Genomic DNA, 24,762 nt, shown 5'->3' on the forward strand with positions numbered 1-24,762 from the left:
AGCTACATATAATACATATTTTATAGATTATCGGGCTCTCTATACAGTACATCTGTAGGACAAATACCTCGTCATCACCTTAGCGTAGAAACTAGAAACTTACTGTTGAGAATATAAGGCTTTTCAATGCCTTAATCCAGTATCTATAAAAAGACGGCTTCTGGAACAATCTGATTGAAGGGAAATATAGGGCGTGTACCGTCAATTCACCTTCTTTTAAAACCGGGTGGAGGTTGAAACGTTTTTGTTTGTCGAGGTACACCAGTTTGTGCATTATTACCTGATGAATTAAATCTGCTACCGCTTGATACAGATGCGGATGCACTTTTGTTTGTAGTCGAATCCTTAGAAACTTTATTTTTATTCTTATTTTGCTTCTTATTTTTTTGAACTTTCTTCTTTTGATTGTTCAAAAGTGCCACTCGTTCCTTCTTAGATAATAAAGGTTTATCCTCCACCACAGTAGTAAGTACATGTTCCCCTCTTAAAATAGTCAAACCTAACACTCTTTTCTCAATCTTAATGGAGTCTTGTACTTTATTCCTTAATTTCGGTAATTGAGTCTTTGGGATCCGTTCCTCTACACAATCGCTAAGGATAAGATTCATGTATTTGTCGAAAGCTAACAATTCTCCAATATATACTCTCCCATCTTGTGTAATAACTCTTAATTTATAGTTTATTAAATCGTTTAATCGACTGCTTTGCTTAACATGTACGTTAGACATAGTTATTGTTTCCCTTTCGAATCTCGTTTCTTGGTACAGTTGGTTCCCTTCGTTAAAAAGTAAATAAAATAGAAAAAGAATATATCCACAGATTCAATACAACTGCTATTCTTTTTGTCCTTGTCTTTTCTAATCCTTCCTAATTTCATCTAATGAGGAACCTTTCCCAAAGTTTTTTTTTCTTTCTTCCTTTCTCTAAACAAATGTATGAAGCGCGAAATCTCTATTGTGTGAAAATCCAAAATTTGGTAATATAAATATCATCTCTTCACCATGATCTTGATGATGGTTTAAGTTTGAATTGGATTCAAATAAAGGTATTGAAAGGCAATCGAATCATCCGGATTTGATACTAGTAATATATCTGTGTAATCCAAAAAGTACTGCTCTAGAGAAGATGTCTGAGGAATTGAAAGAAACACATACAGTAGAAGAACCAACGAGGCAAAACGATGAAGTCGCCGTAGCCGTTGTAGCCGATAACAATGACAAGAATCAAAATGATTCCCGTAACAAACCTGAGAAAAAAAGGAGGAAAAGAAGAAATTATGATGCGTACGATGAAGAAGTTGCCAAAGAAGAGGCTGAAGAGAAAACCCAAAAGAAATTGAAGACTGATTCAAGTAAGGGAGATCAAGGTGAGATCATCGATGAGGATGCTTCAGATTTAGATGATGCCAAGTTGGATATGCTTATGGGGAAAGATGTTGATGAAGAAGAGGATGATTTAGCAGAAATTGATACGTCAAATATCATCACTGGTGGTAGAAGAACGCGTGGTAAAGTCATTGATTTCAAGAAGACCGCTGAAAAATTGGAAGGTAAGAAAGAAGAAGAAGCTGCTATGCCAACAAATGAAGATGACGATGAAGAGGAAGATCCAGATGTAGAATTTAAAGAATAGGAGCACTCATGGTTTCAAACAGTATATAGTTTTTTCTTTGAAAAGTTGCTTTGCACAAACCAGTTTCCTATGTTTTCTTGCAGTTGGCGCCTCATCTAGTCTCAGTATTCTATAAATATATATAATTAATAAAAATGAAAGAGTGTGACGTCCCATAGAGAAAAAAGACAGGACATAGAGTGGTATACACGATTTTTAGAATGCTAACAGTTTTTTTTTTTTCAGGAAAGAGATCACCAATACTTTCATTAAGCCCTGAAGTGGCGCATTGAGAGTGATGCTAACAAGTTTTGTTTTTAGTAGAAACCAAACTTCAAAATATGTGTCAATAAGGAGATATATATAATCATTCTTAAGTCATAGACCATATTATTTGTAACATTACCCGAGTGGGGCAGATGTTGGCCCGTTTTTTTGACCGCGCGGGACTTTAAAGGGCTAATAACCCTAATACTTGGTACCACTTCAAGCCCTTTACAAGCTCTTGGAAATTGGAATTTATTAGGGTAAATAATTACTTAAAATGGTAAAAGGTAAACACAAACAAAGACGTGCATGAAAAATTTCGAATATCAAATTGATTCAATATGAATGCAAATCTGCATTTTTTACGTAAACATTCTGTATGAAACAAAGGAAGAGGGAAGGCGTGTTCAAAAATAGTGACAGATTATTTGTTTAACAAAACCAAGTTGATAGAGCCACGCTTTCAATCCAACAATCATAACAACCAAGTAATTCCTTGTTTCTATGGGACTGTCCTTTAACGTTACACGAATACTAGTTTGTTTTTTGAAGATCCCATTTAAGATAATAAGCTAATTGAACATGGATAGTGACGAGCTCCCGTTAATTAACCCTATAATGTCTAATGGAGGTGTACGAGAAATGGAACCTGTGAGATATTCCTCATCAAGATATAGTAGTTTAAGCTCTAAGAAAAATGTTGATGTAAGCGCTCCTCATTTACAAGTACGGTTTGCTATCCCAGATAAAAGTCAACAGCCTCATTCAGCAAGTTATCTGGAATCACCTTCGAAAATTGTTTATCCAAATACTTTAGATGATACTATAGGTAAGGGTGATGATGATGACGATGCTGCTGACTCACATATACTAAACCAGTTCAAACTGGTCGACATGTCTTCAAAAATTATGGTGGAAGTGCCAGAAGATGTATGGAGATTCCATACATCCCGAAGAACGAAAGAACTGCGACTCGACAATAAAGAAAATTGGACGCGAAAAACTACTAGAAATTCATACTGTGGTCAAGAAACAAAAATTGATCACCAACGAACGCAACAGAGGGGCCATCAAAAATCTAAATCTGTACAGGAAATCATAGTAGATACAATGGCGGCATATAATAAAAAATGTGATCCCACAGCTGCGTTGCCGACTGCAAAATTCACATCCAACGTGTCATCAATGCCGTTGTCAAAGTCACCAAGAGCAAATATATACCTAACATCGGAGTCTTCAATAAATAAATATAATGTATCAATCCCATTAGAGATTTCCGTACCACCTTATTTATCTCCTCGAAATAAAAACAAAATACCAAAATGTCTGGTATATGATGGACAAGGTTATAGTGAATTCCATACAAATAATGATTCCCCAATAGAAAACGGCGTTGAAAATCTCTCTGAATCAAATGAATCTTTAATAACATTAGAGTCCGATTCAATCCCCTTTGCAACACATACAATCTCTTTCGAAGAGATTGATAAGACTTCAATAAATACAGATAAAATATTAGGCATCGACAAAGATGCCAATGTCAGCTTGAGAGAACAGAATAGAAACTTGAGGAAATTGAATAAACTTAAAAATCAACCGCTTCCCTCGTTACCATCTCTGCCACATATACCGACAATTGAAACTGGAGCATATGAAGAGACCCATCAAGCAATGCAACTGCATCACTCACCTTCTCCAATCAATAATTCTTCGTTTCGTAATGAGAAGATGAAACAGGAACAAATACCAACTGTTGACACTTCAGCAACTGATGCTTTGAAAGTTCTAGCAACACCGACAAAACTAATAACAATCCCTGACTTAAATGATGAAGAATACCAAACTCCTAAAAGTAGACACTCCATGGGATCATTAACGTTTTTCGAGGATTTTCAACCTTTTGATGAGCTAAGTAATCAATATAGTCCAATGGAACATGATTTAAATCCAATTTTTAAATTTCCCGCTTCAAACGATGATGAACAACAACAACAGCATGGTATACTTAAGAAAAGGATGTCAGCTGAAAATCACGACTTAAAAATTAATCAGAATATGAAAGCTTCAAATCCTCAATCCGAAAAAAGAAGACAAAAACTAGTTGGTCAAAACGTATCACCAATGAACTCAACAAGAATACATAGGCACAAAAGAAGCAAAAGCGTCATCGATGCTGTTATTGCTCAAGAAGATGTTACAACATCGCAAGAATATCTACCAACAGAAGCGATCTCTATCGCACCTAAAGTCACACCACGTTCTCCTTTACCTCCAATCCCAATACAAGCAGCTTCTGCACCTATTGCTTCCAACTCTGTTACTATGAATCAACTTTACAGAGATGAGCAGCAAGAGAAAGATTCGATAAATCCTGTATTGGAGTCATCACCCGTTGAAAAACAGCTCGCAGCTGATAAGACATATGGAAACACGTTTCAAGAAGATTCATTTGAATCACCATATTTCACTTCTCTTAATGAAACTACCTTATCGTACGAAAACAACTCTCGTAACATTAAGGACACAAACAATACTAATAACAAAACGAGATCAATAGAAGATACAGAAGCAAGTGTCATATTTTTATATGAACAGAAAGTTCCTCAATTAGAAACTGAATCGCACTCGACAAATCTGCAAGATATATCGAAAGTAACGTCTACTGAAACGAAGAGTATTCCTGGTGTCTCCGACTTTAGGCCATTATCATCCTTCCAGTCCTTTTCTAAACCGCTGTCAAACATTCCATACCAATACGAAAATCAACCGTTGGGAATTTCAAACAATAATATTAATAATAATATTCATTTAGTCTCCAATAACACGGATTTCTTATCACCAAGACGTCAATTATCTAATGTAAGAAGTCAATCCTCATCTGGAAACTCTCAATTCTCTACCAATTCGTACCAAACATCAAAAACTTCAGAACCATCAATTACAGCTCCCTTATCATTACCAATGCATACTATCTATGATAAATCCAAGTGCATCCCATCTGGAGGATCCATTTCATCTTCTGAAAACAACCACCAGCCATTAAAGAATCTCCAAAACAACATAGTCAGGAATTCCAAAACAAAAACCGTCTTGGAACAGAAAAATGGGAAAATTGTAGAAGTTATAGTTCTTGATACAGAAGAAATTGAAAATGAAATCGAAGATGCTAATCAACTTGAAGAATCAAATCGTAAAAGCATAACATCTCAAATAAGTAATATTTCTACTACATCATCAAGACAAGATGCTATGAAACATTACTCTGAGATTTTGAAAATGTGTGAGAATACCGCAATTGAAGCCAAAAATATTATCTATCAACTTTTCGAAGAGGAAAAACATAAGGAAATAATAAAATCTCATCATTACTCGTACCCTACAATGGATGATTCTACACCTAATACTATTCAAAATATGGTTATGAAAACCTCTACGATGAAAAACAAAAAAACCGTAGGCCAATATCGGAAATTGAACAACGGCAACGATATTTACAAAATTTAAATTGGACAATCAAAGCTCACATAGCGAAACCACTCAAGGACAAATAAGGTAAATAACACACGTAACTATTAATAAATAATTCAATAAAATACATCATTAAGAGAAAATGCTATATTATATGTGCGGTACGTATTTATAATGCAGCACTAAATTTTACACATATCTTACGTTTTTAGATATAAATGATAAAGTACTTTCATTTATAATTGTAGAAAAGATTCTAAGATGTACTTATGATAATCGCCTTGGTGAACTAGACACTGAAGATGAAGTTTCTTGAATGGGACTCAATGTATTATCTTGTAAATAGGATGAAATTGGTTTAGTAAATGAATTCGTCGGTGTGATAGAATTTGAAGCTCCGTCTGAGAGCGATCCTTCAATAATGTAATCATCATTTGTGCTTTCTATTTTTTTTCATTTAACGTGGAAACTGAGTCGTTACTAGTTGCACCAAGAGAACTACTTCTTAGTGGTTTAGGAGATCTAACTCGTTTGATATTTGTGGTCGCTCTCAAGAAGTTATTCTGATCAGTATTGTTACTGTGAGTTCCATTACTATTTGAGGTTGCCCCTGACCATGGATGGTGGAAAAAAGTCACTGTTTTGTTATTTAGCTCTAGTTTATTGCTTATAGGTGTATTTTCTCTAGAGACGCCTATTGGTTTACTGTGATAACTATGTGTTCTTCTAAAGGAAGATGGGGACAGTGTTAATGATCCCAGGCCAGATATCGAGGAAGATAATGAAGATTGTGTGTTTGATACTGGGTATAAAAATTTTCTTCTCCTTAGTGGTGATCTTAAATTCAATTCTGGATCATCGTCAGTATCTGAAAAATTGAAATCTTCAGGTACAACGTTAATTTCGTCTAAATAATAATCTTCGTCATTATCAGTATTGGTTGTCGTAATACTAGTGTCCATCATGGTATATCTATTATCTGTTGTCTTTTCATTATATTCATCTTCCTCAGTTTCGTCTATGAAATATAGGTTGCTCATTAGTCCCGGTACTTCTGCATCCAAATCACAATTCAAATCATGATATTTTAAAGTTTGTGATCTTGCTGGCGGTGGTAAATTTGGACTTGATAAAAATAAAGAGGTTGATTGATTAGAAGAAGATAGAGGCGTTCTATTACTGAACTTTTTGTCGAAACTTCCTATAGAGGATTCTAAAGGAGTTTTGGGTGTATCTGAATCTAAAGGGACGTCAGTTAGATGCGATGACAAAAGTGGTTGGTGCAATCCAGATTTATTTGGTAATCTTGAAGAGGTTGTACTCTGATTGATTCTAGTAGATTTAGGCTTATTACAATAAATACTTTCATCAAAATTTCCAGTACTAATACTTTGCGGTAAAGGCGAATGTTTGGCTTTAATGTTCTCCGATATACTATAGGTATTCAATGATTCTTCCAAGTCCTGAGTTTCAGGATTTTCATCTTCATGTCCATCTTCATCTTCATCAGACAATTCAAATAAGTCTTTATATTTTGTAATCTTTTTAGAGTTTGAAGTAAGCGGTTGTGATGCCGTTAGCTTAATGGTCGGTACCAACATTTTAGGGTTTTCTGAGATATTCATATTGTCTTGATAAGCATGATGACTTTCATTTTTGGTAGTGGAATTATCATCAGCATTGTTATTGTCTTCGTCATCATGATCGTCGTCAGATAACTCAAACAAATCATTATATTTCTTGATAGGTTTTGTCGGCAGTACGTTTTGTTCTTTTATTTGTACATTTCTGTCTACATCCCCTTCTGTGTCATCGTTATCGTCGGCATCGTCCGTCAAATCAAAGAAATCATCATATTTTTTAATTTTATTCATTTCTCCTGTTTCACTTTCATCATTGTCATCTGATATGTCGAACAAACTATTATAATTTTGTATTTTACCCTTCTTATTCGTTGTATTAGGTTCAAAATCATTGGCACTTACCTTCATAATTTGTTGCTCAGCATAATGACTTTCGTTAATGCCGACGTCTTCGTCAACATTGTTGTCTTCGTCGTCGTCTTCAAAATAGTTCATATCTTCATCAAAATTTTCATCTTCGTACAAATCATCTATGTAGACTGGTGAATTATTATTAATTCCATTCCTATCGGGACTTTCTTCTGGTTTTGAATAATATTTCATTGATGACGTTCTACCATTAATACCACCATATTCAAATGAGAATTCGGAACCAGTATCTGTGTCTGTCTCAGTACCTGTCTCTTCACCTTCATCATTTGCTTCAAATGAAAAATCATTAATGCTATCTTCATAATCGCTATTGTTATTATTAGATGCCAGTTTGAGTCTTGAATTTGAGGTTTTATTATTTTGAGTTGAAGACGAATGAGTTATGGATGTTCTTTCTTTTATGGGAGAAGCCTCTTGGAAAGTGATTGAAGGTATTCTTATTGTATTATTGTGGTTGTTTATATCAGATGGATCATCAAGGTTTAATTTAGCTGGTGTTTTCTTTAAGGAATTCAAATTAATTTTAAAAGATGAATCTTTACTTAAGTTAATGACGTCGTCATCTGAATGAATTCTTGCCTTTCGGTTCCTAATCTTCTTGATAGTAATGCTACCAGAATTACTTGATATATTTTGCTTTGTATTTGGTCCTATTGAATTTGATGTAAATGAAGTGGATGAAGATGAACTTGATGGAGTTCTGGGTAATTGTGACGAAGCAGAAGAAGAAGATAATTTAATAGGCGGTTCTAAATTGGTATTATTATGGGTATTACTGTTAATATTATTATTATTATTATTATTATTATTATTATCATCATTTAAATGCATATTATTAATTTTTTCATTTAAAGTTATGAGATTTTCCTTATAGTCCAAATTTGGGATTGAGGATTTCCTGGTTAGTGACGGAGAATAAATGTGCTCATCGGGATCTATCCCCCATGAATGAGTCATTGTACCTTTTATAGATGGAGGTTTGTTACTTATGAGATCATTTAACGAATCCTTTGAATGTGTGTTCGAGATATTATTAATATTTTTCTCGATAGTATATGTATATGTATCATTATTGTTACTAATATTGTTATTATTATTATTTAGCAGGATATGAGAACTTAAATTTGAATTCGATGTCTTTTTGAATAACTTCGAAGTAAACATTTTTTTATTTGTTAATCTATGATGTAATGATTCGAACGAAGTGGATGGCGAATGTAAATGTCCCTTGGTATTATTATTGTTACTACAGTCATTTTGAACATATTGGGAAGGTGTAGTTGGAGTGTGCTGATCACCATTATTATTACTGCTTAAAGGTCTACACAACTCATAACTCGATCTTTGAGAAGTATTAGTTGATATGGATGTAAATGCGATTTGATTCTGCTTTTGTTGTGACGTATTTATCACCGAGTCTGTGATACCATTACCATTATTTCGTTCAAGGGACTCTGATTTTCTATGAGATTTAATGAAGGATCGCATTTTTCTCAGATCATCTGTCTTTAATATCTCATAGATATTATTCGAAGAAGTTATTCTTGGTTTGGATATCAACAGTCAATCTACTCGTAGTTTAACTTTGTTGGGATCTGCTTTTATTCTTCTTCTTCTTACGTACATACGTAATGGATCTATATATGGGGTCCTAAATTTCTTACCTAAGGTATTATAGGGCTAGTCAAAATAAAACGTAGGGTTAGTTAATTTAGGAAATACAGGAATCTTAAAAAAGGTTTTACTGAGGGTCTACTGGTTTTCGAACAGTAATTCGGCCCTTATAGAACAGGTCATAACAATAAACACTTGCACTAGAGGAGGAACCATGATAGCAAGAATGGCACTTATATCAGTAATCATTTGAAAAACTCCAGTTTTATTTGTCCAGGTTTTTAGAGATTTACTTGCTTACGTGTTTATTTTATACCCTTGAAATAGGTCTAGGTCTTCTCAATTGATCTTTACACCATACTGTATGCCCACAGATAGAGAGCGCGCTTGAAAAGAAAAGAAAAGAAGAGAAGACAAGTGAAGTGAAGTGAAGAAGTGAAAAATTCATAAATATAATAAATGCAATAGTAGTAATACGTATTAATTTCATGAAGTGGTATACATATATACGTAAATTTAGTTGAGAAATATACACGAAGAATATAAGGCATACATTAGAAAAGAAAATATAACATAGCGTAAACAATATGGATTCTTATAATTTGAAGAAGGAGAATCGGAAGAAGTTCAGTGAGAATCAACGATCCAAGAATCGTCATGCGACTCAAAGTGATAGGAAATATAAAGCCATAAACAAACAGAAACAACAACAACAGCAACAATTACAAGAAAAGGAGAAAGAAGGACAAGACACCGTTGTCGAAGAAAAGGAACCACCTTCCAATGCGTATCGATATCATGAAGATATTGATTTGGCCTTTGAAGAATTATTGATTGATGACAATGATAACCTTGAGATTAACAAGAAATTGAAAAATGTGTTGAATAAAAGAGTCAATAATGATGATACTGATGAGTTATTAGAACAAACAAAAGTTGACAAGCCATTAACCAAGAAGATGTTAGATAATCTAGATATCAAAAGTTTAAACAATCTGTTGAAGCCGAGTTTAAGGTCTTTGGATAATGCCGACGCGGGGAGAGAGCACCTAAATAACAATAAAGATGCCAATGATGACGACCAGTCTGCCACCATAGAACAACAACAACAACAGCTGCCATCGCCTAGAATGAGTAATGAGAGGGCTCCCAATAAGACCAATGCTGCAACTAGTAATACCTTACTACCATCAGAATTAACGGAAGAACAAAGTTTCTTAGATAGTCTGTTGTAGATTTGCAGTCTCCAAGCGTCAGGCGTTAGGCGTCAAGCGCGAATGTCCCGCCGACGACACAAAATATATTGAAAAATAATAAAAATAAAAAAATGAATTTTCTGACGCCACTTCGGCTCGGCCCGATTCCTCGGCCCGGCCCGGCTGGGCTGTCGCGGACTCCACTTGCCGCTTCTCCTCAAAAAAAAGAAACGTTTCTTAGAAATAAAAGGAATATAAAGGAAAACATGAAATATATTTTAAAGTGTTATACTATTTATTACCTTTATTTTCTCTCCATCTCTCTCTTTCTCGACTGATAATATACGTTATCTATAAACAACTACAAAAACTACAGAAACCACTCAATAGGACAAAGAAGAACAAAAAAATGCCTATGAATAAGAACATCCCTATTTCTATCTCTATGTCTATGAATAAATTCAAGCAACAATCTTTACCAAATGGCCAAAAACCTAATTTTGGTCATTCTCCTTCTCATTCACATTCTCATGCACACGCACACGCACACTCACACGCACATCTAAACCAGCATCCAAATACTCATTCCTCTTCTTATACTAAAGGGGCAGTGACAAACTTTAACAGTGTTATTCATCAAAAGAAAACTCACAACAATGAGAACAATAGGAACAAAAACTATTTCAAGAATTCAAAAAATAACGATAATAATAATAATAATAATAATAATAATATATTATATTATTATCCTTCACCATTGCATTCGTCTACGTCATCATCTTCATCTATCTCATCGTCGCCATCATTTAGTCAACCTAATACATCTTTTGCAGGTAGTACATTTGCAAATAATATACCATTAGAATCAAGTCTACCAAAACCTAGTTTTGTTTGATAAAAAAACGACGATATAATATAAGGGGTTTTTCCTTTTTCTTTTTCCCCTTCTTTTTCCGTCAGCCAAAAAAATTGTATTCTTTCTCACATGACACTATTCATATTATAATATATCACAATACCATACATCTTTATTTGGTTTCATGAATATTCTAGTCCGTCCCTCCCTTTTTTATCCCCGCATCTAAGCATTACTCATCAATTCATTTATACGCTTTTAACGTTTTTTTTTTTTTTTTTTTTTAAAAATTTTTTTAACTTTAACCTATTACTATAAGTAAATTTTTAAGTAAAAGTTTCTACTATTATAATTACTAAAAAATGATACATTTTTTTTTATTAATGTCCTTCTATAACGAAACTATATAATTTATATCTCCATAGAATTGTTAATACTATTCGCTGTATTGACGGAACCTAATAAAATTAGCATCATTAACATCAACAATTTTGTCAGTAATCTTATAGAAAATATTCAATATCCCCTTTAATATGGATAATTCCACTTCATTATTACCTTCCACGGTCATATCATATATGCAATCTTTGAAATATTCAGTAGTCTTATTATGTCCAAATGGCATCAAATCACTACCATAAATTAATAATATGTAATATAATAATTTATGATATTGCTTATTATCAAACAAATTATTAAACTCTTCAACAATCCTTATATTATCATCACCACCATTACCATTCTTAACGGTATTTTCAAATAAATGATTTATTATGTCTTTCTGTAATTCAGGTATTAATCGAATTAATCTATAATGAAGTAAATAATTCTCTCTATCGACAACTTCGAAATATATTTTAATAAAATTTCCTTTATTCATTTGTATCTCATCAGAATTATTCTCATTTTCATCATTGCTCTCTCGTATTATTTCACTCGTGTCTACACCGATTTCAGCTTTTTGTTGTGGCGTTCGTTTGAGTATAACATTTTGATAAATATTGGTACAACAAATAGAATCCAAAAATAAAGTTTCATAAACTTTCCTATCTAATATGAAACAAATGAAAATTTTAATAAAATTTGGATCATCATCATAATAACATAAAAATTTCATTATATCTTCCATGGGACATATTTCAACAAAATTATCATATTGATTAAATGTCTCTATAACATTATTCTCACTTAGTGTACTAGAAATTCGTAGACTATTCAATTTAGTCATATTACATCCACATTTAATCATAAATTCATTTAAATTTGGAATTTTCAATTTAATCATTTCTGCAATTTTCAATTTATTTAAATTGAAAAATGTTAATTCATCATCATCAAAAATTTCACTAATTATCATAGGATCATAGTTAGTGTCAATGAAATGCCAATCCTTATATTTAAATGAAATATGTTCTTTTAAAATCATATCAATCAATGAATCATTAATTCGAGTTCCTACTAACTTTAATCGTTCTTCATAGGTTTTTTTAGACTTATCAAATGCTAAATCCACTACGGATGATTTGATGGGAGAATTATTCGCTAAATCAATCAATTCATTCAATTTCTCCATACTAGAAACAATCTTTGTATCATAATTCTTACCAAGATCAAATTGCTTTATCGGAATGAATTTGGATTTATTATTCAAATAACCCAAAGGATTGATACGTTTGCGCTTTTTCCGTTCGTTATCATCATCATCGTCGTCGTCATCATTGTCTTGGAAGACATCTTTTAGTGGTTTCTGTTTGATTATTTTACTCAATATAAAGTCATCTTCTTCAGTTTCATCCTCGTCATCCTCATCATCTTCAAGTAACTCATCTAAAGATGAATCAGACGACGTATTATCTTGTTGTATTTTTGATTGTGTAGTTTTCTTGTCCATAATATTAATTCTCGCGTTTGTTATAATAGAGTTCGAATTGGAATCTGAATCTGAATCTGAAGTGGAATTCAATACTACCGGGTCATCCTCCTGATCCTCATCATCATCACGAACAACACTATTACGTTTCACGTTATTCAAAAAAAATTAGACATGAATCAATACCAACGAGCTTTGATATTGTGGCTGCTATTATTTTTTTTCACTATCACTTCACTTTGTGTCTTTGTGGGCCATGCATAGCCAGATAGACGCATCTTGTCTTGATCTAACCTAAGTAGCACTACTTTATCAAAGCTCATCACATCAATGTCTCTCTCTCTATGTATATAATCATATATATTCAAAACTCCCCCGGCTCTGTAAGCGCGAGTATCTGCAGGTGGGATTCTTTCTCGATGCAACTTTTACTAGATAAGTTACATCTGTTCAACTTCCATTATATTTGGAATTGATAAATAAAACAATACACAGTCAACTATAGACTACATTAGTTCTTACATTTGATACAATGGACTGTTTTCTGAATCCGTAGAGATTATGTTGCTTTTTATGCATAGTTTTGGAAACTTCTTACCGTTACGACAATTTTGGGTGAAGACAAGAAATATCCTTTAAAATACAGTCCATTCATTCCCATTGTCTTCCTTAAAGAAAATTATTCACATTGTTCTAATAAACAAAACGGCTTCTTGAGTATCTCTTTAATATTCTGTTAATACTAACTAAGCAACGAAAATGCAATGAGCGTTCCGAATCCTATAGATACTCTCCCGTCTTAGTGATTTAAACTCACTGTATTTTTATTCACATGTATACTAACCATTTTTTTGACTGGAATGTAGCGTCACTTATATATTAAACCTTTTTTTTTTTTTGTATCTTTGAAGAGCAATAAATTCTGAGAGTGATAAATGTGGTATCATTACATATTGATTGATACTAGTTTATAATATTTGAAATAACAATTTAAATCAGAGTCTTAAATTAGTAAGTGGGAACAAGACATGGGGGATAACTCAAGATATATTCCAGCACTCCAATCAAAATTTGACATTTTCAGGGTTTTATACTCAGTCCCGCTAATTATGTCGATGCTTATTGTTTGAAATGTTACCCAATTTTTTGTTAACAATCTGGAATGGTCAGAAGTGTCCTGTCCATGATACATTCTATTTCCCTAACAACTTGGTATAAGTTATAGTGATGCTTGATACTAGTCTGTATACTATTATTTCATAACAAGTATACATATACTAAAATACTACGATTTAGTGGAAAACAAAGGCTTGATAAAGATGATATCGAGTACGTATGCTTGGTTCAGACTCAGTTAACATATATATATATATATATATGCGAATACATAGTTAGGTACGTATTTTCATCATTTTTCATTTGAAGTAGAAATTGTAGCTGATGATGATGGAGCAACAACAACAGCAGCGGCAGCAGCAGCAGTATTTTTTGCAGATGTTGATGTTGATATATTTTTCCTTTGTTTAGCGAATGCATATAATAACCCAGATAAGAAACCTAAAAAAATTGAAAAAATAGATAAAAAGTTCCTTGGAGCATCAAAGAATAATAAACCGAAAAGAGCAATTGGTAATTTATTTAATGCTCCGACCATGGAATAAGTAGTTGATGAAGTGACACGAACACACCAACCTGAACAATAAGAGATTCCGACGGAAGCTAACCCTGAAATGATCATTGGTATAACTGAATCATTATTTAAATTCAATTTCAAATTATCGTGGGACCAATCTTCTACAATATATGAAAATATTAAAAGGATTGGTAATGCTAGGATATTATTATAAAACATTGTATCATAATCTTTAAATTTTGTTTGTTTAATCTTTTTCCTCATTATTAATACGAATAATGCAGATGATATGCAATTTATAAACATCCAAAGATAACCTGGATTCCCCATAATTGTTGTCCATATGGTAATATTTGATAACTCTATTTCTTCAGTGGTAGTTTTCTTATTACCTTGATGGTTTAATTGAGCGGTGGAATTAGCAATTGATAAAGCTGTAGCTTGTTTTAAAGCTTGATTATCACCCATCGTTGCTACTATGGAAGATAAAACCATTAATATGAATGAAGATAATTCCCATAGAGTTACTTTACCACCGAAGAATAAAACTTCACCGTAAGCGATAAGAATAATTGTTAAATTTTTGAAGATTGTATAAATGGGGACAGGTAAGAACTGTAAAGATTTAGAAGATGTGAATATCATAATGACAAGGAGGAAAGAAATGGGTAACCAATTTAATGTATCTTTCTTGTTTAATGGACGGAAATTTGTAATATTGAATTTTTTCAAAATGATTAAAGTTAAAGTACAAACGAATGATTGTACAAGTAACATTATGAAATTCATGTTGAAATTTGGTAAATTGACTACGAATTTATTTGTCATTGTCATTAAGATGGAAGATGCACAATACGATAAGATTGAGATAGGACCAGAATTGGCAATGGAATGATGTGAAGATGACGATGTTCTTAACCCCTTAGGGTTTGTATTTGAGTTTACCATGAGAGAAAGATTCTTTGTTCAATTGGTCTTGGCCTTGGTCTTGGTCTTGGTCTTGCTTGTCCAAATGGATAGACAGGTATATTACTACTATATGATGGGCTATGGTATACGAAGAGTAGTGTCAGAAGCACTAGAAGCCCAAGTTGTGTTTCCTTTATATCATATCAATATCAAAGGGTACAGACTACAGGGGGTGGTGGATTGCACTGTGTAGGGACATATGTACATATTTTCCCTCTTCAACGGTCTCTTATGCAAATTGGACATTGCAATGCATGAAGATGCTATGCTATGTTATGCATACTGCAAACGCACATAAAAGGAAAAGGAAAGGGAAAGGGAAAGGGAAGGGCGAAACTTTAAGGTTTCGTTAGTTAGATTTGACGGTGTTTGTTAGGGTTCCGGAGACCTTATTGGAAAAATACATACATATACACACGTACGTATGTATACATATGTATATGTATAATTATATACCCCTGAAGGATTCTCCGTTTCGTACCCTAGAGACTGGTCCCCTCCTATGATTTAGGTGAAACAATAAAACCCTATACAATGACTCATCATCTGATTACCAACCCTGAAAGCCGGAATGAGAATCAAAATACGGAACACGTCCCCCCGGGTAACAGTAAACACCACTATTTTAAAAAAATGTATCAAAAAAAATGTATCCGTCAATCTCTCCGCAGATACTTACTACGCCCATAACATAAGTCGAGTCACATTGTAATTCTAATATCATGTAGCTAGACTAGACCAGACTAGCTTGGACTACAAACGAACGAACATAGTACACATTCATTGGTATTCATTAGCTAGCGGTTTAGTCCATGGCTATCCTGTTGTCTATATACACAAGAAACCAACAAACCATCCATTGTCTTTCAAACAAATACGTAATTGGATTGCCTTACTATATCGTCGCTTCTTCGGTTTCCTTCAAGAAAAGCAGTTATTGTCCATCTATCCATCAACTGATTTACTCAAGTATACAAAAATAATATACACAAGAAGCACGCTATACAAGGTGAATACAGGAAAGAGGAACCCTATTCATACGTTTATTATTCTTTTGAAACAGTCAGGCCATATCCTATCCTATCTCATCCTTATTTCTCTAAATGGCTGAACATAACAATAATAATAATAATAATAATAACTTGTATGATATGTTCACCACATTATCATCGCCGAATGTATCACAATCTGCAACTCCGAATAACCATAACAATGATATTACTAAACATGATGATCATATGGATACTGATATAATATTGCACAACGAGAGTAACAATAATAATTATATAAACGGGTTCCATATCGATACCAAAAATATCACTGCTTCCACAATGAGTACCGCTACCGCTACAGCTACCGCTACAGCTACATTCGATGCAATGTTAGAAGTATTACCTGATGATAATATACCATTTAATTCATTCTTTTCATTATCTAATGATACTAATAATACTACTACCACTACGAATCATAATGACAAAGACATAGATATAGATATGATCATGAATAATGATAATAATATTAATAATAATAACATTCATAATAGTAACAGTCTTTTTGATCAATTCACAGATTTATCCACAAAAAATATAGATCATAATAACAACAATAATGACTCTATCACAAGTACTACTGCAAGTTCAAAACCAATAGATATATCAAAAAATCAACAAAATGGTGAAATCGCACAATTTTGGGATTTTAATATAGACTCATTAAATATGACTCCAGGTAATTCAACAGATTCAGCAACTATTAGTGCTCCAAATAGTTATAATTCAGATATTAATAATCATAATCATCAAATTGGTATACCTTCATTACCAAAAAATAATCATAATAATAATACTCACTTCCATATAGGTTCCACTCCAAAGAAAAATTCATTATTTTCAACTTCAATAACTAATCATTATCAAAATACTCAATTAAACAACAATAACACGAACAATAATAACCAAATACCGCCTTCATTTTCTACAAATAATCAATTCAATAAATATCAACCACAAAATAATAATGATTATAATCTCCCGACAACTTTAAAACCAAATTCTTCAAATTCAATTAAAAAATTACCCATTTCAAAACAAATGTCTTCAACTTCATTATCAACTTATAATAATGGAAAAAGAACTCCATCAATTTCAGATTCATCTATAATATCAACTTCATTTTCGAATATTAGCACAGCAACAAATACAACACTATTGAAGAAACCAATGACAATATGTTTCAATTGTAAAACTACAAAGACCCCTCTTTGGAGAAGAGATCCACAAGGTAATACTCTATGTAACGCTTGTGGATTATTTCAAAAATTACATGGAACAATGAGACCATTATCATTAAAATCGGATATCATTAAAAAGAGAAATACAAGGAAAAAGACAAAAAGAAACTTGCAACAAGAACATTGGAATCAACAACAACAACAACAACAACAACAACAACAACAACAACAAAAGAATAATAACACCGCGACCACCAACAATGCCCTTGCAAATATATCATTACGAATACATCCGAAACAAACAATTTCTGATAACAATTTAATGAATACAACAAACACTTCAAGATCAACTACCTTGGCAACTACTAATACAAAAGTTATGGCTGAATTAAATCAAACCTCAAGATTAACAATGAATAACAATGATACGAATGCTTATGTACCGTCATCTCAACTATTAATTAATAATACCAATTCTAATTCAACAACAACTTTAAATAATATTACAATGCCCCAGAATAGAAATATGAAATCAAGAAGAAGTAGTACATCATCAAATACTTCAAATTCAAGTAGAACTTCAACAAGATCAATGGTACCAATATTACCAAAACCAAGTCCAAACAATAATTCAAATAATAGTACCGCAGCGTCATCACCAAGAATAATTAATATGAATTCTCATGGTATTAATAATAATAATAATAATAATAATAATAATAATAATAATAATAATACAAACACTAATAATATAATGGCAAGTAATAGTCCATTACAACAAGGTCTTTTCTCAACTTCTTATTCATCAATTAATAGTGCTAGTAATAGAACAGGTATTACAATTCCAAGAAGAAAAAATTCAAGAAATCCATCTTATTCTTCCTCATTTATGGCAAATTCTTTACAACAATTGCAACAACAGAAACAATTGCAACAACATCAACAACAACATCAACAACAACAACAACAGCAACAACAATATTTGTCAAAACAAAGTAGAGAAAGTTCTGCTTCAACCATTACTGTATCTAATAGTTGGAATTCGAGAAATAATAGTAATTTAGACTTATTTAATAGTAACAATAACAATAACAATAACAAAAACAATAATAATAATAACAGAGTCACAAGTAATGATGAAGCTCTTGAATCACCAACATCTATTATTCAAAATCCCATTAGAAGACCATCATCAAGAGATTCACCTATGTCATTATTGTCACAACAATTTCAAAGTTCAACAAGAAATAACAATAACAATAACAATAATAGTAATAATAACAACAACAACATAACAAATAGACGAATACCTTCCAGTTCGTCAATATCAAACCCTAATAAAGCTAATATGATAGAAAGTCCAGAAAATATGACGAACAATAATCGATTTTATCAATCACATTTTGATTCCCCACCAATTTCAGCAACAACACCAACTTCATTATCAGCATCAGCATCAGCATCATCATCACAATATGATTTACAATCCTTACATTCTTCATCTGGAAGAGAATCATTTCATTCAACAAGTACCACAGCATCAATTTCAACTTTAAACAATAATAATAATAATAATAATATGACTCCGCATAGAAATTATTCAGATTCCTTAAAGCAACAAAGAAATTTTAAACATTCATTATCAAGAGAAAATAGTGCAAACTTTAATAGTAACACTAGCAACAATTTTGAAATAAATAATCTATTATCAATGGGGATACGGAAATATAATGGTGATTTACAAATAAGAGGTAATCCTTCCACTACCACTTCATCAAATGTAACTACTCCAATGTTATCATTGAATTTAGATACATTAAAATATGAAAATGGAAATGAAAATAAAACAACTAATACAAAAAATACCAATAATGATAACGTTACGCACTTTTTTAATGAGAATAATAAAGATGAAAAAAATCCTCCTGCCACAACCACAACAACGACAACAACTATCACCGATGAATTGGATTGGTTAAAATTTGGAATGTAAAGACAGCCTCATTCCCCATTCTCTGTTGTACGTATAACTCTAAGCTTTAATTCCTGAACAAACAAAAAAATTATATATAAATGTATTAATATAAACTTTTACTTTTATAGATAATATTTTTATTCATATGTAATCATTCATTGCTTCGCTTATTTTCATTTAAAAATGAATTAATATTCATCTCTGTCCTTTTATATAATCGCATGAGTTCAATATAGCCTATCAATCACTCAAACAGTTTATAATTTTATCATCACTGACATACTCATTGAGGAATGATCTTCCTTATACTTTTTTGTACAAAAAAAGTTCTTCATCAATTTGACCAATATTAATTAATCGATGGTTACTCTTTGATAATGCTTCAATAATTCTTTTTGGAACTTCACAAAAAGAATTAAACAATTCGTACAATGTCCCATCATTAACACAAATAGGTGGAGCAAATCCAAGTCCTGAATTATCATGCATAGAATTAAACAATTGATGTAGTGTTCCATCACGAAGTGCGATACCAGGATCAAGAAATGGTAAATAATTATTCCGACAATTTAAATGTGCCATCTTTGCGAAAATATGAATCAATTCATGAGGCACAAATATTTTAGTATAATTATTGTTCAAATCTCTTCTTAATATACTATCACTATAATTAAAATATCTATCTTGCTTTGAATAAAGGACGTAAGCTTTAAATGCATAAATGAAATATTGTTGGAAATATTTAAGTTGAATATCATTTGCCTCACTAACATTTGAAAAAGTCATAACTTGATACAACGTTTCAATTTTTTCATTTAATTCTTGATAATTCACTTTAAAATATCCTTGTTGCTTGATAGGTCCGACGACGCAGCATTTACGCAAAGGTTTATCATCAACATTATCATCATCTCTTGCTTTCAATTCGTTACGGAAAACATTAATTTCTAGTTGTTTCCTAACAAGTTTTGTAGAATCGATGATATCCCTGTAGACTTTCATTAATGTATAACTCCCTTTTTCTTTTCCAAATCGTAGGTTATACAGAAATAGTTTATTGGTCAAATCCATATGGATAAATTCTGTTTTGTATTAAAGCTAATTTGTGTCATTTCTTGCATTTTCTTCTGTCGTCGGCAATTCGAAGGGCATTGATTTTGCCCAAACCAGTATACCATATAGGTAATTCTATTGTTGTAACATAAAATCATTGTTCCTATTGATTATCAAGCAGTAAGGTGTCAGTGATATCATGGTTTTCTTCGTAGGAAAGAAGCCTTAAATTTCTATTGCTCGAAACACACTGAGACCGTATCGTATACGGAGTTGAATAGAATATGAGAATTTCAAAAGGAAAGATAGAAAATGATATATAGTGATAGCTAGATATAATCCTATTCATCAATTACACATTTTATGTCCTGTCCCTTACATACTCTTTATAGCTATTGTTATATACATTTTTCTTGTTCATCTTGAATCTTTGATGTTCGTTATATGATAATGTATTTCATGCTCTTAAAAGCTCTGTCTCGTGAAATATTACGTATATAATACTACTTCAAAGGAACAATAAGAATAAAACAATAAAACAACATGGCAACTAGATAACTCGATAATATCAATAAAAGTTCGAAATGGGAGTCCCCCAATTATGGGAAATATTGAAACCATACACAGAGGCCAATCGAATATCTCTTCGACAATTTATCTCAAATTTTGAAAAGGAAAATGGAAGATCACCTAAAGTTGCCATTGATGGCTATAATTGGCTTTTTGAATGTGGTTTCATTGTGTCACCAACCAATTCTATTAAGTATTCTACTCAGGGGACTACCCCTAAGGCAATGTTGAATCTTTTAGTTAGATTAAAGGAGTTATTATCGTTAAACGTGGGATTTATCTTAGTGTTTGATGGTGCAATGAAACCAAGTTTTAAGAACAAATTCAATACAAGTAGTAGTGGCAATGATATGAGTTCACATAACAACATAGATATGGAAATGGATATGGATATGGATCAAATCAGTATGGAAGGTTATTTAAAGAAATGGCAAGATCATATCGAATATCATAAAATAAACAATGGATGCCCTCTTTCAAATAATAATGATGAATTTATGAAAAATGTCAAACAATTGTTGAAATTTATGAACATTTCGTACATAGATGCCTGTGGTGAGGGTGAAGCTCAATGTGCATGGTTACAAGTCCATGGGTACGTAGATTTCGTTTGGACTAACGATTCAGATATATTCATATTCGGTGGTACTAAAGTAATCAAAAATTACTCTAAATTTGTCAATGATATTGGTATGACAGCCAGTCCTAAAAAGGTCTCTAGCCCGCTACGAAAAGCAAAAGAATATTTTATAACAGTTATTGATTTAAATGAAGTCATAAGGAAAACTAATGGGAAAATTAATCAATGGTCACTTTTATTTTTCAGTGTTTTACTTGGTGCTGATTATAATAAAGGTGTAAAGGGTTTAGGTAAGACAAAGGCTCTCCAGTTATCGCAACTAGAGTATCCAAATTTCTCTAACCAGTTTCATGAAATATTTCAAAACTTAGATGATAATACTGAAGAAAGAATATTGGCCTACACTGTATTTCGTGATAACGTTTTCCAATATTGTAAGGCACATTCAGTTGAATTATTTGGAAGGAATTATAGTGTCTTATTAAGTGAAGATTCATTTCAAGGATGGCCAACAGAGGTTGTTATTATGAATTACTTCCATCCAATTTTGATTCCAGATTTCAATGATTCCATCTTTGATAAAAAGTATATAAACAATAGTCAGGATCTGAACTATGATTTGATTAATTTTGTAGGACTAATGGATTTTTTGAAAAAACTCAACTTACCCAATATTACAAATTTTGATCGATGGTACCACGATCTTATACATGAATGTTTTCTTTTACGTTATATTTTAAGTATTGATCCTGGAAATTCACCCTCCAATATGGTAAAGATTCCAGAAGAACGAGAGATGACTACGGGAAATGATGAGAATGAATATGAAAATAGTAAGATCAAATGCTATAAAGTTCGTTATAAATCTTTTTTAAAAGGTATTCCGGATATGGTTCAAACAGATGGATATTCTTCTCCAGGTAAATCACCTATACGGCAACCGAGAAGTCCAAGTAAACGACAATTAGATGTTAAAGAATTTCCAAATTGTATGTGGATTCCCATTGAGTTAATACCAAAAAAGAATCCGATAGTAGTAGAATTTATTCATAAGGAACAAGAAGAAGAAAAAAGGAAGGTACAAGCACCAACCTCCCGTAGAAGGAGGAAAATCAAGACTAGTTACTCTCAAAAGAATACATTAGATGGATTCCTAAACTTACATGCTTCACCAGTTAAAAAAAATGCGAATACTCTTGATGATATTCATAAAATGGAAGCTACCCATACATTGGAACCAGTTAAAAGAAGATTATTTGTTGAAGAGGAGGATAATGATGTTAATGAGAATACACCAAGGCCAACAGACGAAAGTCAACACGAAGGTGATTCGTTAGTTATCTTAGAGGAAAACATTCTACCTAGCAGTTCAACGGGAACAGAAGTTCTTGACAGGTCGCCTTATAAAAGGATATGGGACTATAACAATATTGTCAACATATGCGACGATGATGATTATAAGGAAGGAAAAGAGGGCGATTCGAGCTATAAATATGACATTGATAATTCACCTATAAAGAAGCAACGTCTACCTAGCGAGAAGAGTAAAGAAACGAGCAGTACTTCACAACTTGATATGAATAAATCAACACCTGATTCATTATTTAATAATAGACCAGTGTTAGAAAATACACCAGACACGCTGAAAAGGACGCCGTCTATACTAGATCAATTAGTGTTGGATGCGGAGACTGCATTTGATCATCTTCAGACAGAAGAGAGTGATTTGTCATACAGTAGTGGTAGTCTTGACTCATGAACAAGAACAATACATAATGTATATAATAATGCATAACAACTCATATTCAACTATATTTTGTCTTCAAGACATTCATGTTTATGGAAAATACACCTTTAATTTGGACACTATGAATTGTGGTGGTGGGAATCTCACACAGTTTTTTTTACAGTTCTTTTTTTTTTTTTTGTTAGGCGAGAAAATTTAGAACACCATCGAATTTAGCAATATATATATATAAAGAGGGTGGATGATGTGATGAACAAGAGGTGTTAGATATTGTTGCAAACTGGTGCATTCAAGCAATAAATCTATATATCTATATCAAGTATAAACCAATACTACACCTAATAATGTCTGCTACAATTTCTAAAACTATTAAATATAACCCAAAAACTGATAAACTAATAACAGTTGCATGTGGCTGTTTCTGGGGGACAGATCATATCTATAAGAAGCATTTAGGTGATAAAATAATTGATGCTAAAGTCGGTTATGCAAATGGTGACGAGTCTAAAAATGATCAAGTGGATTCTGTTTCATATAAAAGGGTGAAGCAAGGTGATACTAATTTTGCAGAAGCTTTACAGATAGCATATAATCCAAATACAATCAAATTAAAGGAATTAGTAGATTTCTTTTTCAGAATCCATGATCCAACGACAGTGAACTTTCAAGGTCCAGATCAAGGTACTCAATATCGTAGTGGATTGTTTGCTCATTCTGATGAAGATTTAAAGGAGTTAGAACTTTTGAAAAAGGAATGGCAACCAAAATGGGGAAATAAAATCGTTACACAAGTGGAACCAATTCATAACTTTTATGATGCTGAAGAATATCATCAGCTTTATTTGACTAAGAATCCAGAAGGATATGCATGTCCAACTCATTATGTTAGAGATATTTAACTTCGATTTTTTCTTACATTAGTTTTATAAAATTAAATAATAGTCTATAAGTTACATTTATCTAATTGCATTCATTAAAAGTCTATTAGCTCTATTGTCTATTGGTTGTACAGATTTATAGCTATTATCTATATAATTCATATTATGATAGTTAGGCAATAAATACGACTGAAGAAACATAATAAATGATATTGTTACTGTTGAAG

The 24,762-nt window shown here is 32.2% G+C and overlaps 12 protein-coding genes across 12 annotated transcripts; 7 read left to right on the forward strand and 5 right to left on the reverse strand.

Annotated features, from left to right (window-relative positions):
* Positions 1 to 206: 206 nt before the first annotated feature.
* SMB1 (mRNA splicing protein SMB1) lies at positions 207 to 728 on the reverse strand (the record flags this gene model as incomplete). The annotated part of the gene is made up of 1 exon (XM_003668830.1): positions 207 to 728. The coding sequence occupies one exon, from the start codon at positions 726 to 728 to the stop codon at positions 207 to 209; it is 522 nt and encodes a 173-aa protein (XP_003668878.1).
* Positions 729 to 1,125: 397 nt separating this feature from the next.
* CHZ1 (Chz1p) lies at positions 1,126 to 1,632 on the forward strand (the record flags this gene model as incomplete). Its single annotated transcript, XM_003668831.1, has 1 exon — positions 1,126 to 1,632. The coding sequence occupies one exon, from the start codon at positions 1,126 to 1,128 to the stop codon at positions 1,630 to 1,632; it is 507 nt and encodes a 168-aa protein (XP_003668879.1).
* An 828-nt stretch (positions 1,633 to 2,460) lies between these two features.
* On the forward strand, positions 2,461 to 5,382 carry FIR1 (Fir1p; the record flags this gene model as incomplete). The annotated part of the gene is made up of 1 exon (XM_003668832.1): positions 2,461 to 5,382. The coding sequence occupies one exon, from the start codon at positions 2,461 to 2,463 to the stop codon at positions 5,380 to 5,382; it is 2,922 nt and encodes a 973-aa protein (XP_003668880.1).
* A 407-nt stretch (positions 5,383 to 5,789) lies between these two features.
* ZRG8 (Zrg8p) lies at positions 5,790 to 8,849 on the reverse strand (the record flags this gene model as incomplete). The annotated part of the gene is made up of 1 exon (XM_003668833.1): positions 5,790 to 8,849. The coding sequence occupies one exon, from the start codon at positions 8,847 to 8,849 to the stop codon at positions 5,790 to 5,792; it is 3,060 nt and encodes a 1,019-aa protein (XP_003668881.1).
* A 713-nt stretch (positions 8,850 to 9,562) lies between these two features.
* On the forward strand, positions 9,563 to 10,210 carry NDAI0B06070 (uncharacterized protein; the record flags this gene model as incomplete). Its single annotated transcript, XM_003668834.1, has 1 exon — positions 9,563 to 10,210. One exon carries the CDS (start codon positions 9,563 to 9,565, stop codon positions 10,208 to 10,210), a length of 648 nt encoding a protein of 215 aa, XP_003668882.1.
* A 370-nt stretch (positions 10,211 to 10,580) lies between these two features.
* EDC2 (Edc2p) lies at positions 10,581 to 11,066 on the forward strand (the record flags this gene model as incomplete). The annotated part of the gene is made up of 1 exon (XM_003668835.1): positions 10,581 to 11,066. The coding sequence occupies one exon, from the start codon at positions 10,581 to 10,583 to the stop codon at positions 11,064 to 11,066; it is 486 nt and encodes a 161-aa protein (XP_003668883.1).
* A 397-nt stretch (positions 11,067 to 11,463) lies between these two features.
* Positions 11,464 to 12,918, reverse strand: KRE29 (Smc5-Smc6 complex subunit KRE29; the record flags this gene model as incomplete). Its single annotated transcript, XM_003668836.1, has 1 exon — positions 11,464 to 12,918. One exon carries the CDS (start codon positions 12,916 to 12,918, stop codon positions 11,464 to 11,466), a length of 1,455 nt encoding a protein of 484 aa, XP_003668884.1.
* A 1,387-nt stretch (positions 12,919 to 14,305) lies between these two features.
* NDAI0B06100 (GDP-mannose transporter) lies at positions 14,306 to 15,478 on the reverse strand (the record flags this gene model as incomplete). Its single annotated transcript, XM_003668837.1, has 1 exon — positions 14,306 to 15,478. The coding sequence occupies one exon, from the start codon at positions 15,476 to 15,478 to the stop codon at positions 14,306 to 14,308; it is 1,173 nt and encodes a 390-aa protein (XP_003668885.1).
* Positions 15,479 to 16,602: 1,124 nt separating this feature from the next.
* GLN3 (nitrogen-responsive transcriptional regulator GLN3) lies at positions 16,603 to 19,725 on the forward strand (the record flags this gene model as incomplete). The annotated part of the gene is made up of 1 exon (XM_003668838.1): positions 16,603 to 19,725. The coding sequence occupies one exon, from the start codon at positions 16,603 to 16,605 to the stop codon at positions 19,723 to 19,725; it is 3,123 nt and encodes a 1,040-aa protein (XP_003668886.1).
* Positions 19,726 to 20,010: 285 nt separating this feature from the next.
* Positions 20,011 to 20,778, reverse strand: NDAI0B06120 (uncharacterized protein; the record flags this gene model as incomplete). Its single annotated transcript, XM_003668839.1, has 1 exon — positions 20,011 to 20,778. One exon carries the CDS (start codon positions 20,776 to 20,778, stop codon positions 20,011 to 20,013), a length of 768 nt encoding a protein of 255 aa, XP_003668887.1.
* Positions 20,779 to 21,344: 566 nt separating this feature from the next.
* YEN1 (crossover junction endodeoxyribonuclease) lies at positions 21,345 to 23,669 on the forward strand (the record flags this gene model as incomplete). The annotated part of the gene is made up of 1 exon (XM_003668840.1): positions 21,345 to 23,669. One exon carries the CDS (start codon positions 21,345 to 21,347, stop codon positions 23,667 to 23,669), a length of 2,325 nt encoding a protein of 774 aa, XP_003668888.1.
* A 332-nt stretch (positions 23,670 to 24,001) lies between these two features.
* On the forward strand, positions 24,002 to 24,556 carry MXR1 (peptide-methionine-S-sulfoxide reductase; the record flags this gene model as incomplete). The annotated part of the gene is made up of 1 exon (XM_003668841.1): positions 24,002 to 24,556. One exon carries the CDS (start codon positions 24,002 to 24,004, stop codon positions 24,554 to 24,556), a length of 555 nt encoding a protein of 184 aa, XP_003668889.1.
* Positions 24,557 to 24,762: the final 206 nt, after the last annotated feature.

The sequence above is a fragment of the Naumovozyma dairenensis genome, chromosome 2 (genome assembly GCF_000227115.2).
Source record: "Naumovozyma dairenensis CBS 421 chromosome 2, complete genome".
Taxonomy (NCBI): Eukaryota; Fungi; Ascomycota; class Saccharomycetes; order Saccharomycetales; family Saccharomycetaceae; genus Naumovozyma; species Naumovozyma dairenensis.